This window comes from Octodon degus, unplaced genomic scaffold (assembly GCF_000260255.1).
Source record: "Octodon degus isolate 3935 unplaced genomic scaffold, OctDeg1.0 scaffold00005, whole genome shotgun sequence".
NCBI classification, from domain to species: Eukaryota; Metazoa; Chordata; class Mammalia; order Rodentia; family Octodontidae; genus Octodon; species Octodon degus.
Window position 1 is genome coordinate 13,508,279 of NW_004524581.1, and position 13,942 is coordinate 13,522,220.

The 13,942-nt window shown below is 41.3% G+C and overlaps 1 protein-coding gene across 2 annotated transcripts in view; it reads left to right on the forward strand.

Moving 5' to 3' along the window:
- Positions 1 to 13,942, forward strand: part of Adk (adenosine kinase) — a 563,958-nt gene that overhangs the window by 91,076 nt on the left and 458,940 nt on the right. For both annotated transcript variants that reach the window (XM_004624031.2, XM_004624032.2), the window contains exon 3: positions 2,933 to 2,986. In XM_004624031.2, coding sequence (XP_004624088.1) covers positions 2,933 to 2,986 — 54 coding nt within the window. The remainder of the gene's footprint in view (positions 1 to 2,932; positions 2,987 to 13,942) is intronic.

Sequence of the window (13,942 nt, forward strand, 5' to 3'; positions counted from 1 at the left end):
AAAGAAAGTAAAAGGAATCCAGATGGTATGGAAATATTCCCCACAATGAATATGTACATATCATCATGAACTATGAGTAAACTATTCAAGAGTTTTCCGCATTCATTTAGTTATCTGAACTCCATCAAGTGATCTGTGATAAAGAAAATTATGATTAGCTGATTATTTGATAAGATTCTTCAGTTTTTTTTTTGTTGGGAACAAAAAAATTAGAAATCACCTGACTTAGGCTGGGAGATAGCGCAGTAGAATAAGCACCTGCCTGGCAAGTGCAAGGTCCTGAGTTCAATCCCCGGTACTGCTAACAAAAAAAGGAAAAAGAAATCACCTGGCTTGCTAGTCTTTAGAGTGGCTAGAGACCTACAGTTGTGGGACCTACACCAAAACCACTTTCACCAAGGCTTGAGTAACTATTTATTGTATCTATCAGTCTTCTGCTTAGCAGAACATTTCAGGAAGTACTTACAAGAGTGAAAGTTCAAAAGGTTGTTTTTTAGATAAATTGTTTTAAATCAAGGCCAGAACTCTGATTCACAGCTAATCCATTTAAGGCCATTATCTGCTGTATAACCTCTTTGGAAAAACTGTTCTTCATTGTCAAACCAGTCAGACTTTTGTACTCGAAAGGTCTGACTTCACTTTTTAGCTCAAATAAATGTGTCAGGCTGTGACAGCTGTGTCGCCTTCCTTTCTCACCGTGCTGTGGGCTGCTCTAACTCCTTGGGCTCCAGGGATTCTCCCACCTCAGCCTCTGGGGTGCCTCTTCCACTGCTCTGCACCACTATACCTGGCTGTTTCTCTTTCACACATAGGGGTTTATGCCCAGGGCCTTGTGCTCGCTTGGCAGTTGCTCTACCACTGAGCTACCTCCGCCTCAACCCTCTCTTCGTATACTTAATTGTTGGTAGTTGGAGGGAAGGGCAAGGAGCCTTGTTTTAAATGTATTGCCTTGTTGACACCTTCTTGTGTTCCTTTTATTGGACACTCTTAGCTTTGGTTCACAGGATTCTTCCTGCAAAGTAATAAATTCTCTGTTGATGGACATGGAATAAAAATGATCAAATTTTTAGATGAGAATTGTGATAAATCTCCACCTCTTTAAAACATTGGGAAGTAAAACATATTATTACAGCTCCACATTTCATTTATTTATATATTTACTTATTTATTATTTGGTACAAGGTCTCTCTATGCAGCTTGGACTCGTAGTGATCCTCCTGTTTCAGCCTCTCCAGCGCTGGGGTGCACCACCATGCCTAGTTTTGGTGGCCAGCATGTAGCGCCCAGGGTGTGGCTAGCATGACATGTGGTACCAGGGGTCAAACACAGGTCCTTGGGCTTGCCAGGCAGGCGCTTAGACTGCTGAGCGGTCTCCCCCACCCCAGCCCCACATTTCTAATTTCATTCTTTCCAGAAATAATGTACCAAGCAGGGATCTCCAGAGTTAGTTTGTGGCACTGTGAGAGTGTTTTGCAGACTGGGTATGATGATGGATGCCTTTGAGCTTAAGGTAATCCTGAACTAACAGACTCTGTCCAAAATGAAACAAAACATGCTTTATGACAAAATGTTACAGGTTGTTCCTTGCTTAGCACTGTAGAAGTTCTGTACTCCAGAGGTATGGTAGGGACAGAGGGGAGGTACACCTTTCTTTATAAAGTAGGCAAAGGTATCTGTGAAAGGGGAGGCAGGGAAGAAAAATCACTAGGCGCCTTCTACTTGAGCATCTGATCCATTGGCATACAGACTAGTTAAGAAAGACTTTAGTACAAATGGGATTGAAGACCTATGAGTTCTTGTTTATTGTTGTTTATTGCTGTGTACCCCTCAACTTTTCTACTTTCAGTAATATAAATAATATGGTCCTGTGAAAGACTCCTGATTTAGTACTTACGGCAACCTCTATTTTATAGATGGGGAAACGAGGCAAGGAGGTACAATACTTGTCTGTGTTCTCTCGGGTAGATATTTCAGTCCAAAACTCCCCAAACATTTCTTTCCTCCTGGGTCATACTGTTTATATAGCTGGTCATTTTAGTAGATACTTATTAAGTACTTGAGAATGAATGAGTCCATATTGTTTTTTTTTTTTTTTTTTTGTATTTTAGGAAAGGGTGTACAGGGTGTTCAGGCTCTCACTAGTAGATGGGACTCTTAGTGATCCGCCTGTTTACAGTCTCCCAAGAGCTGGGATTACAGGCACGTACCACCACGCCCAGTCTCACTTGCTGTCTCAGCGTGCCCCAGGGGCGGGACTGGCATGTCAGGCCCAGGAATCAAACCCCCGGCCTCTGCTTCTGCTTGCCCGAGCTTTAATCTGCTGAGCTATTTGGCCGGCCCTTTTCTTAGGTTGTTTGTTTGTTTGTTTGTTTTTTGTCCCAGAACTGGGGTTTGAACTCAGGCTCTTGAGCTTGCCAGGTAACATATTGTTTTGTGAATGCTTAAATATTTAACCTGTAGTAGTTAAGTTTCAAGTGCTGGATGAAAGTAATGTTGTCTGTGAGTCACCAAAGGATTCTTGTGCTATAAGGCGGGTCAGATTGATCTTCCTTTAGTTCCTGTGCTGATGTTGAGGAGGTAACTAGTAGAATCATGTGCCTGGGCCTTTATAGTGTTTTATCCATTTAAATGGATAAAACACCAATAATAGTGTAGTAGTTTTTGTTTGGTAGGGGATAACTGAAAGTAAGTACCATAATCAGGACCAGGCATGGCGGAGCACACCCTTAATCCCAGCGCTTGGGATACTGAGGCAGCAGGATGACCTGGAGTTCTAGGCCAGCCTCGGCTTCATAGTGAGTACAAGGCCAGCCCGAACTACATAGCCAGACCCTGACCCAAGCAAGTAGATCAAAGCTGTGATGAGAAGTGTACAGAGACACATGTGCTTCTGAGCTTGTGTGACCAGTGTGCTTCTGTTTCTGTGTTACAGGTATTCTCTGAAACCGAATGACCAAATCTTGGCTGAAGACAAGCACAAGGAACTGTAAGTTTATTAAGCCTAGGTTGCATACACTTCTCTGTTTAGGAAGTAGTTGTATGTAAAAAAAAAATCTCATTTTAAAAATTACATAAAATTGTGTGTAATTACCACTATTGCCTTGCCCATAAGATCAGAATAATTTATACTAGATTATTTGTATTACATGAGGTTAAGAATAATTGTCTCTGTGTGCAGGTTAAAGTACGTAGCATTGAACTGGGCCTGGGAGCACACTCCAGTAATCCCAGTACTCTGGGAAGCTAAGGCAGGAGGATCACAAGTTTGAGACTAACCCAGCAGGCAGTATAGTGACTTAGTGAGACACTGGCTCAAAATATTTTTTTTTAAAAATCAGTAAAATAGTTTAATATACTTTAAATATAAAGTTTGTGACATGAATAAAATTTTGTTAGCTCTAAAAATTTTAATGTACATTTCTTAAGATTCTATGTTTTATTTTTAGAAATAGAATTTCTGGGATATTTTCTTTGCTATTTTTATTTCTTAAGGTGGTATTTAAAAGAACACCAACTGTCAGAAACTGAGAAGATTTTGGTTAAAAATGATAGGCTTGGGAATTTTTAATTTTATCTCAGCCTTTTGAACACTTTATGATTATATAAAGGGGGAAGCTTTAAAATCAACACATTTTATATGCTTCTCATTTTTTATCGAATCTCTTTTCCCCCGATGATGTAGTAAGGAAATGCTGTAAATATTAAAATGCTATATGAACACCTATTGCTAAATAATGGAATAGAAGTGTGAATCTGAGGAATTTAAGGTTAATTATGCCTTCCAGTTGAACCGGAAGGTTTCTTTATGAATTGTAATTAAAAGAAAAATCAGGCAAATGCCCTGCTGTGTGGCAGCTCACAAAAAGGCGGGCTTGTGAAATAGTAGTGTGCGTCCTCATCAGGCTTCTTCAGGCTTCCATTGGCATTTCCTCATGCTCTCTAATGTGCTTTTTGTTCGTCTTTCTCTCTCTCTCTCTCTCTCTTTTTTTTTTTTTTTTTTTTTTTTGAGACAGGGTCTCAGTATACAGTTCAGGCTGGCTTTGAGCTCATTTTGTAGCCCATGCTGGTCTCGAACTTGAGACAATCCTCTTGCCTCAGCCTCCTGAGTGTTGGGATTATAGGTGTGCACCACCACATATTCACTAGTGTTTAATATTTTAGAATTTTTAAAAAAGTTTTGCGTATTTTAGAATTTTTAATAAATTGAATCATATGTGTATTGTTTTGCTAATGGATGCCTTGGTTCATTAATTCCTTTCTCATTGGTGATTAAAATTACATTATCTTTTTTATTGGGTAGTGTTATCACTCAGTTGAGTTGACATTAGTTGGTGATTTTTTGTTGTTGTTGTAGGTAATCTTAATCATTTTGGCTTCTGATTCTCTGTCTTGTAATTTTTGGCTTCTGTACTAAAGAAAACTCTCAGGTGAATATGCTACTGTAACAGCAGAATATTAATTAAAATATGCAACAGCAGCTCATCATGAAAGTTGCTCATAAATAATCTGATTTGTGCCTTTGCAATTAAAATAGCCAAAATCTCCCAGGGAGATGTTTGAGAAGATTGAAATGCTAATTACCCAGAGTTGATCATTAGACACCATACGCTCATTGTGAGTGAAATACATGGTGAATGTTTAAATTAAAAAAAAAAAATACAGTAAATGACTCAGTGCCTTTAATTTTGAGACAGGTTCTCACTGTGTAGTTCATTTTGGACTTGAACACACAACAGTTCTCCTGCCTCAGCCTCCTCACTGCTGGGATTCTCTTGAAATACTTGCTCTTGCTTGAAGCAACAGTTACCCTATTGTTCTTGCCACTTTCTGAAGCAGTTCTGAAGGCCATCTTTTTTCTTTTCTTTTCTTTTCTTTTTTCTTTTCTTTTCTTTTCTTTTCTTTTCTTTTCTTTTCTTCTTTCTTTCTTTCTTTCTTTCTTTCTTTTTCTTTCTTTCTTTTTTTCTGGGTCTTTATGAGTTGTGATTAAAAAAAAAAATCAGGTGAATTCCCTGCTGTGTGGCAGCTCACAAAAAGGTGGGTTTGTGAAATAGTAATGAGCGTCCTCATCCGCCGCATTCCCCTGACCTGGCACCTTGCGACTTCTCACTCTTTCCCAAAGCCAAAATGACCGGGAAAGGTCAGTGTTTTGAATTGATTTCAGGCCAGCAGGTCAGCCACAGCAGCATAATCAGGAAGACATTCATGGTGGAAGACTGTGAGAACTGCTTCATTAAGTGGCTAGTGTGATGGACTAAGTGTGTTGAAGTGAGGGGCTGGATTTTAAGGGAGATTCATGGCAATGTGTCTTTTACTATAATAATTAAAAAAAAATCTTTTTAGCACGGGGTCTCACTATGCATTTCAGGCTCGTCCTGAGCTCACTTTGTAGCCCAGGGTAGTATTCAAATTGAGATGATCCTCCTGCCTCAGCCTCCCGAGTGCTGGGATTATAAGCATATACCTCTGGGACTGGCACTGTAATAATTTTTGTAAACGTGCAGGGAAATAGCTCCGTGGCATAAATGCCTGTCTGATAATCACAAGGTCCTGAGTTTGATTCTGATATTGCAAATAAATAAATAAATATAATAAAATTTTTGTAAATATTCACTGTGATTTTTTAAAGCACTTCATACATGCATAAAACTATTGAATTATCATGATGTACTCTATAAATACTATATATCCATTTAATGAGAAGCCAAAATCTCTTTGTGCTTAAGACCAGTCTTTTAAAAAAAGTAAGAAAGCTGCTGAGGTTGTACAGGCTAGTTGGGCTAGACAGGAAGGAGGCTGAAGCAAGAGCATCCCAAGTTCAACATGACCCCTGACATTTTTAATGAAAACATGTCTCAAAATAAATTAAAAAAAAAAAAATATATATATATATATATATATACACACACACACACACACACACACATATGGCATATAGGGCCAGCCAGATAGCTCAGCGGACTAAAGCATCTGCTTAGGCAGGTGCAGGGACCGGGGTTCAACCCTGTGTGCTGTGCTGTGCAGTGCCAGCCCCGCCCCCGGGGCTCGCTGGGCGTGGTGGCACATGCCTGTCATCCCAACCTATGGGAGGCTGAAAACAGGAGGATCACTATGAGTCCTATCTGTGGTGAGACCTTGTACACTCTGTTTTAAAAATACATTAACAATAAAAAAAGTACAAGGCGTCTAGCTCAGTGCTACAGGGTTTGTCTAGCATGGGTTCATTAAGCAGCCTTGGGGACCGACATTGGGGAGGGGTATATGTATAACATTTCATTATACAGTTAATAATTGTGTGCTTTATTTTTTTTAATTTTTAAATTAATTTTATTTATTTGTGTGTGTGTGTGCGCGGCCAGCTCAGCCCACCAGGGGGCGGGGCTGGCTGGCATGTGGTGCTGGGGGATTGAACCGCGGTCCCTGTGCTCTGCTGAGCTTGTTCTAAGTAGGTGCTTTAGACCACTGAGCCATCTCACCAGCCCTGTGTGCTTTATTTTTATGAACCCTAATTGCTTCAAATTTGCTCAAAACAGTCTTACTCAACATGATATTGTAAAAAAATGTTTGGGACTGTCACATTGGCTCACTTAGTGACACTGTACTGTCATTCATGTATACCAATAGGAGCCACCAGTGCCGTGATGGCACTAATTATCTTGCTATTATATTATGTACAGTAAGTATGTTTTCACTGGAAACAGTCTCCGTTTCTGAGGTCTGGTGATTCAGACCGCGGGCACACTTGGTGACACGTGTCTTGCACATGTGCTTGCCATTTCTCTGGGGAAGACTGACAGGAAAGAGGAAGGAATGGCTCAGCAGTGACACTTGTTTCTCTAAGCCGACTGACTTTGCTAAAGTCTGTTTTTCATTACTGTACATTTAAAGATGCTGCGGGTTTATTGGGGGTAGGAAAAGAGAAATAATTAAAGCTGTGATATGATTGATACAAAACAGTAGGATTAATACTTGCCGTGCACGGTTTCTGTAGTGAACAGGTTAATTTGTCTTCTGTAGATTTCTTTCTTTTTTTAATTTTTTTTAAGAGTAGAAAAATTTACAGGGGAGAAGAAGTGGGAAATAGGAATGGGGAGAAGAATAGCTCCCAAGACACACGCGGCGTCCTGAGTGGGCTGCCAGTGAGCCCACCTTTCAAAGGAAGATTGATAGAGCAAAATCACAAGGCGGGTACAGTGTGGGACCAAATTATGATAAGCCAGTGAGATTACAAGTGTAGCTGCTTAGGTAATATTAATTAATAAGGGCATATGGGTGAGGTCATTAACCTCGCTTGATAATCTGTTTATAGGCTTTGATTTTTGTAGGGTTAGTCTTACCCCCAGTGGTCTTAGTTTTAGTGGATGGGAGAGGATGTGCTCACCCCCAGGGAGCATCTCAGAAGGTAGACCCCCCTCGTGTCAGGCTTCTGTTCATCCCATAGGCAAGGATGTAAAGCTGGCCACTGGAACTTTAACCTTCTTCCCATGTGCCTCAGCCATAGTTTTGGTGTGGTCTCATCCTCTGCAACTGACTCTCAAAGGGCCTAGTCCTGACTGCTGAAAATATTTCTAACTTAGCTGTCTTTATATTCCCCTCACTGAAGAGCTATCCCTAATGGGGGTTAGGGAGAAGGGATGTAGTTTCCATCCAGCTGCTTTGAGCTGACTAGGGTATTGCAGAGGGAGCAAGGGGCTTAACTGTTATAATCTCTGAATATCAAGCACTTTGAAAGCAAAGTATAGCCAGAGGACTGTTATTTCTTACCAAATCTTGTGTGTGTGTGTGTGTGTGTGTGTGTGTGTGTGTCTGTGTCTTTTTCAGACAGGGTTTCACTATGCAGTTCAGGCTGGCCTTGAACTCAGAGTGATCCTCCTGCCTCAGCCTCCTAAGTGTTGAGATTATAGGTATGTGCCACCATACCTGGCTCATGGTTGTTTTACTAGTAGAAGCCCAGCAGAATGTTAGAAGACAATAATTGTATAGTTTCACTGGGAAAACTTTATTTTTTTTTTATTTTTTTTTATATTTATTTATTTTTATTTATTACATTTATTTATTGTGTGTGTGTGGCCAGCTCAGCCCACCAGGGGGCGGGTCTGGCTGGCATGTGGTGCTGGGGATCGAACCGCGGTCCCTGTGCTTTGCCAAGCTTGTTTCAAGTAGGTGCTTTAGACCACTGAGCCATCTCTCCAGCCCCTGGGAAAACTTTAGATCAGTAGCCACACACAGTATTTATTTTTTGTGGTTGCTTTTGTTTTATTTTGTTTTGTGTTTGAGACAGGGTCTCACTGTATGTCTCAGGCTGGCCTTGAGTTCATGCTGGCCTTGAACTCACAATGATCCTCCTTCCTCTGCCTCCCAAGTGCTGGAATCTCAGGTGTGCGCAAGCACGCCTCGCTTCTAGTTAAGGTTTTAAACTGTATTAGCCACTACTTCCTCCTCTCCTCTCTTTGCTTTCAGGTTACATTTAATCATAAGAGAAGTTTTTGATTTGAGGAACAAATAAAGCTAAAACCATTTTACTCCAAAGATTGTCACTGATTCGTAGTGAGGGACAGACACAAAGTATGGACAGAACCCCAAGCTGTCCTCAGTGCTGTCCTCCCTCACCTTCTGACCACCGCGTCAGACCTGTCACCAGGTCTTCCTTGGAAATTCTGGTGGAAGCTGCATGCTGCTGGCTACACGCTGGCCCCCTTCACAGGTTTCAGTGCAGCAGTCTCACATCTTAATGCCCATTAGTGACATGTCTCTGGTGCTTTGTGCACTTTTGAACTTGCCTAGTTTGTCCCACAGTTGAGCAAGGTTTAATATTAATAATAAATTTCTCTCTTCTCTTTTTTTTTTTTTGCGGGGGGGGTTAGTGGTGTCTTTTTTTGAAGTAGGGTCTTGCTATGCGGATCAGGCTGGAGAAGGATTTTTTTTTTTTTTTTTTAGGCCCAGATTTTTATTTATTTATTTATTTTCAGTCCTGGAGGACAAACTCAGGGCCTTGCACTTGCCAGGCACTTGGACTCACTTTGTAGCCCAGGCTGGTCTCAAAACAATCCTCCTGCCTCAGCCTTCCAGAGTGGTGGGATTACAGGCATGTGCCATCATGTCCCGGCTAGTTTGTTTTTTGTGGCAGGACCTTGCTGTGTGGTCCAGGTTGGCCTTGAACTCCCTTTGAGCTTCTCACTTCCCTAGTGCAGGGATCATAGACATGTACCACCACACCTGGCTCAGTAGATCACTTATTTCTTAATACTCATAGTGACATTAGATCCTGATACACCAAGGTTATGGCATGTGACAGAACTGACACACAGCCTAAGTATGGCTGAATTGTTCCTACAGAGAACGCACTAGATCCTTCAACCTTCTTCTATAGTATTGCAAGTACAGGTTTCTGTGCCAGTAGCAGCTATAGGCAATTAAATTTGCACAAGACTTTTGCTGTTATTTATGGCTTGGGTTTCACAGTAGCCTGTTAGCTAGAATGGGGAACCGAGCAGTCTGCTCCCATCCCTGCTTCTCTGGGGAAGTGGAGCACAGTAGTATTAGCATGCGCACGATTAACAGTGCCTCACTGGGAGGGGCGGGTCTTTTTTCACACATACAAAAAAGAGCTCAAGACATCCATGGTCAATAATCAGAAAACTTTAAAGCTTAGGTTGTCATGATGTTCAGAATGTGCCAGAACTGTAAATCTTCCAGTGAAGCCACCTTGAGACCAGTCTGTGCTTGTGTCACATTAAAATAGCTGCAGGTGTCCACACTGCCTGTCCTCTAACAGGAACTTCACCCACACCACCATCTTACAGCACCGAAGTGGCGTTCCGTGGACTTGCCCACTCTCCAGAGGATCAAGGGCCGATTCCCTGAAAAAGGTCATCTGAGCAAAGCTGAGCAAAACTTTTTACCAGTTATTAAAGCAATGAACGGCTTTTATGTGGTATATTCTAGAGTGGAATCGCATAGTGTACTGCTTTTGTTTTGAGTTGCTGATGCAGATGATTAGTGGCTGATCTTTAAGGTAAAGCCTTGCAGGATCTGAGCTCAGGTGCTGAGTGGAGATCTAGCATTCCAGAACACTATGTCTTTTCCTGAAAGACAGGCGACTCTGACTTTATTCTTTGTGCTGTTAGCACCCTCTGTAGAACATCTTTAAGATTGCAACTTGGTTTTTCAGTAATTTGGCAAAGCCACTGAAACGTTATCTTCATTATAAAATTTTCTTGTACAATTTTGCTTTATAGCCTGCTTACTTCCAAGTTGATTTTTTTTAAGTATGTTACCTTTATAAAAGTGTCGTGTAGCTGGGTGTGGTTTCACATACATGTAATCTCAGCACCCCAGAGACTGAGGCAGGGGATACAAGTTTGACTTAGTGTGACCCTGTCTCAAAATTTTAAAAAGCGTGAGATGTACTTACTGTGAAGGCCCTAAGTTCATTCCTCATTACTGGGGGGAAAAGTGTATCTTACTTTGTATATTCTAGGTTTTAGTTTTTTTTTTTTTTTTTTCTTTCTATTTTCTTTTTGGTACCAGGAATTGAACTCAGGGCCTCACATTGCGCTACTGAGCTATATCTCTGGCACTGTTCATAGCATATACAAATAGAAAATGTCCTCCCTGTGATTTCTCCTTTTTTCTTTTTTGGTCTTTTTGAGCCAGGTTTCACTGTGTAGTTCAGCCTGGCCTTGAACTCCCTTTGTAGCCCAAGCTGGCCTCAAACTCACCGCGATCTTCCTGCCTCAGAGTCCCTAGTGCTAGGAGTACAGGCATGCGCCACTGTGTCTGGCTCCGTTTTCTTTCTTTCTTTCTTTCTTTCTTTCTTTCTTTCTTTCTTTCTTTCTTTCTTTCTTTCTTTTTTGCATTTTAGGGAAGGGTCTACAGAGTGTTCAGGGACTCACTACTAGATCAGACTCACAGCGATCCACCTGTTTACAGCCGCCCAAGAGCTGGGATTACAGTCGCTTACCACCACACCCTGTCTCAATTGCTGTCTCAGTGTACCACGGAGGTAGGGCAGGCCAGGGGATTGAGCCCCCAGCCCCTGCTTTCTAAATGTTTAGGTTTCTTTTGTCTTAGAAGAGAGGAAGCAGGACAAAAGCCTTTCAGAAGATTTGGGAGGGGAAAATTTTTTTTTGAAGTTTAAGTCGCTCCTATATATCAATTGAAATTTTCCTTCTTTTGATATTTCTTAGTTTTTTGCCTATTGAGTTGGATGGGAAAATACTAATTAAAGGATTGTTTATATTATTTTGTCATACAAAGACGGAATAAACAGAATTTCCCCATTGTATAAAATACAAAGAGAAATATCTTGGTAAGGCCCAAAATTTAAAAAGGAAATGGAGTAAGTTATGTGTGGTGGTGTACACCTGTAAATGCCAGTACCCTGGGAAACTGAGGCAAGAGGATCACAATTTCAAACCTAGTTTAGCAAGATCTTGTCCCAAAATAAAATAAAAAAGGGCTGGGAATGTACTCAGTGTGAAGCTTTTTGATTTCATCTCCAGCACTACACCAAAAAAAAAAAAAAAAAAAAAGAAAAAGAAAGAAAGAAAAGGAAGAGAGAAATGCTTCACCTATATAGTTTCCATGAATCTATGTGCTCGTGGTGTTATAGCAGTTTCAGGTTTACCAGAGGCGAAGAAACTGAGGTGCACTTGGACGCGTGGAGGGAACCAAGCTTTATTACACCTGCGGGCCCAGAGGAGTTTGGGAGTGGAGTACAGGACATGGTGGAGTTGTTTGCCTAACAGGCTAGAGTGTAGCTGGTACAGCGGGAGGAGATGACGGGGCGTCAGCAAGAGACATCAGAGTTGCAAGTTTTGTTTTCCCTGGCAGTGGGAACACCCTTTATTAGCAAATTCTGTTGCCCACTTCCTTGTGTGGAAGTGTGAATACTCCTTTCACCATTACTTTTCTTAACCCATTATATATTAAATAATACATTGTGTACTTAACTCTTTGTTTATTTATTTTTCGGAACTGGGGATTGAACTCAGGCCCTTGTGCTTGCCAGGGAAGCACTTATTCTACTGAGCCATCTCCCTGGCCCCTACTTAACTCTTTAAAGATGCTTTTCCTGTTATAATGTAAATTCCAAGAGGATTTCCAGTGTGGAATTTAGCAACATGAGCAAACATGTGTCATCCAGAGCTAGGGACTAACGTAGAATAAGGAGGCTTGGAGTGACCTACAGTCTGTTCATGCTTTCTGTATATCCAACTAGAGCTGTATTCTCTTCGGTTGGAAGAAGCATCAGGATTTTGCACGGGCAGGTAGAGCGGCACTGGTGTTGGAACCCAGGCCCTCACACTTGCTAGGCGAGTGCTCCGCTGATGAGCCCCATTCCCAGCCCCATTCCCAGGACTGTTTTTAGGCAATTTTGTAAGATACATATCTTTGAACCTTTTGCTATTACTATAAATCTTTATTATTCTGTTAAAGTACAGTTTATACATAGCTGTATAGTATGGTAGTGCAAAGAAACCAAGGATAATTATTTTTATTTTTGTTGACCTCAAATGAATTTGCTATCAGATTTTTTTCAAAGGAATAAGCAATAATATAACAAATTCTGGAGCGTTAGGGGTGCTTATATAACAAATCCATCTATTACTATCATTTTGGTAGTGGAGATTGAAACTCCTTTTACACGGACTGTTTCAGTGCTCTTCCACTGAATTACATCCCTACCCCTTTTTATTTTTCTTTTCTTTTCTTTTCTTTTCTTTTCTTTTCTTTTCTTTTCTTTTCTTTTCTTTTCTTTTCTTTCTTTCTTTCTTTCTTTCTTTCTTTCTTTTTTTTTTTTTGCACCAGGGATCAAACTCAGGACCTTGGGCCGGGGAGATGGCTCAGTAGAATAAGTGCTTGTCTGGCAAGCGCAAGGGCCTGAGTTCAACCCCCAGTTCTGCCAAAAAACAAAACAAAACAAAACAAAACAAGCCTCAGGACCTTGCGCTTGTCAGACAGGCTCTTATGCCTCTGAGCTATCTCCATGGCCCTTTTTGTTTGTTTTTCAAGACAGGATTTTCGCTCTGTAGTTCTGGTTGCCCTCAAACCTCTGCTGATCCTCCTGAGTCAGTATCCTGAATGCTAGGACTACAAGCTTGCACCACCACCATGCCTGACCCCCTTTTTATTTTTTGAGACAGTCTTGCTTGCTGTGGTTGGCCTCATAACTTTGGATTCTCCTGCCTCAGCCTCTTGAGTCATCAGGATTATAACCATATGTCACTATTCCTGGCTTATCTTTTGAGCATGTAGTATAGCCTTGAAATGATTAATGTTGTTTTCTTGTTCAGTAAAAGCTGTATAACAGTATATAAATATTCTTCTAGGAGTTTTTACAGTTTTATATTTACTCATGATGATCCTCCTTCCTCAGCCTCCAGAGTGCTGGGATTGCAGGGGTCCACCTTCATGCCTGGCCCTGGCCCTGGCCCTTTTGTTTTTGAGACAGGGTTTTACTGTGTAGTTTAGGCGGGCCTTGAACTTGTAGGGATCCTCCTGCCTCAGCCTCCTGAGTGTTGCAATTTCGGGTGTGTACCATCAACCCAGAAGTGTTTAATAAATTTATTTTTGGATTTTGGGACAGGGTCTCATTATGCAGTTGAGGCTGGCCTCAAACTCATGCAGGCCTCCCATCTTAGCCTCTGGAGTCCTGGGATTACAGCACTGTTCCTGGCTTTAATTTTTTAAATCAATTACCTCCTCATAATTGTTGAGTAAAATTCTATCTGCTTGGGCTCTTCTCTGGAAGAAATCTTGAGTGGACTTTCTTTTATATTATTATGGGTTACATAAATTCATGCCATTTTGGGGCTGGAGAGATGGCTCAGTGGTCTAAAGCACCTACTTAGAACAAGCTTGGCAAAGCATCAGGGACCGCGGTTCAATTCCCCAGCACCACATGCCAGCCAGCCCCGCCCCCTGGTGGGCTGAGCTGGCC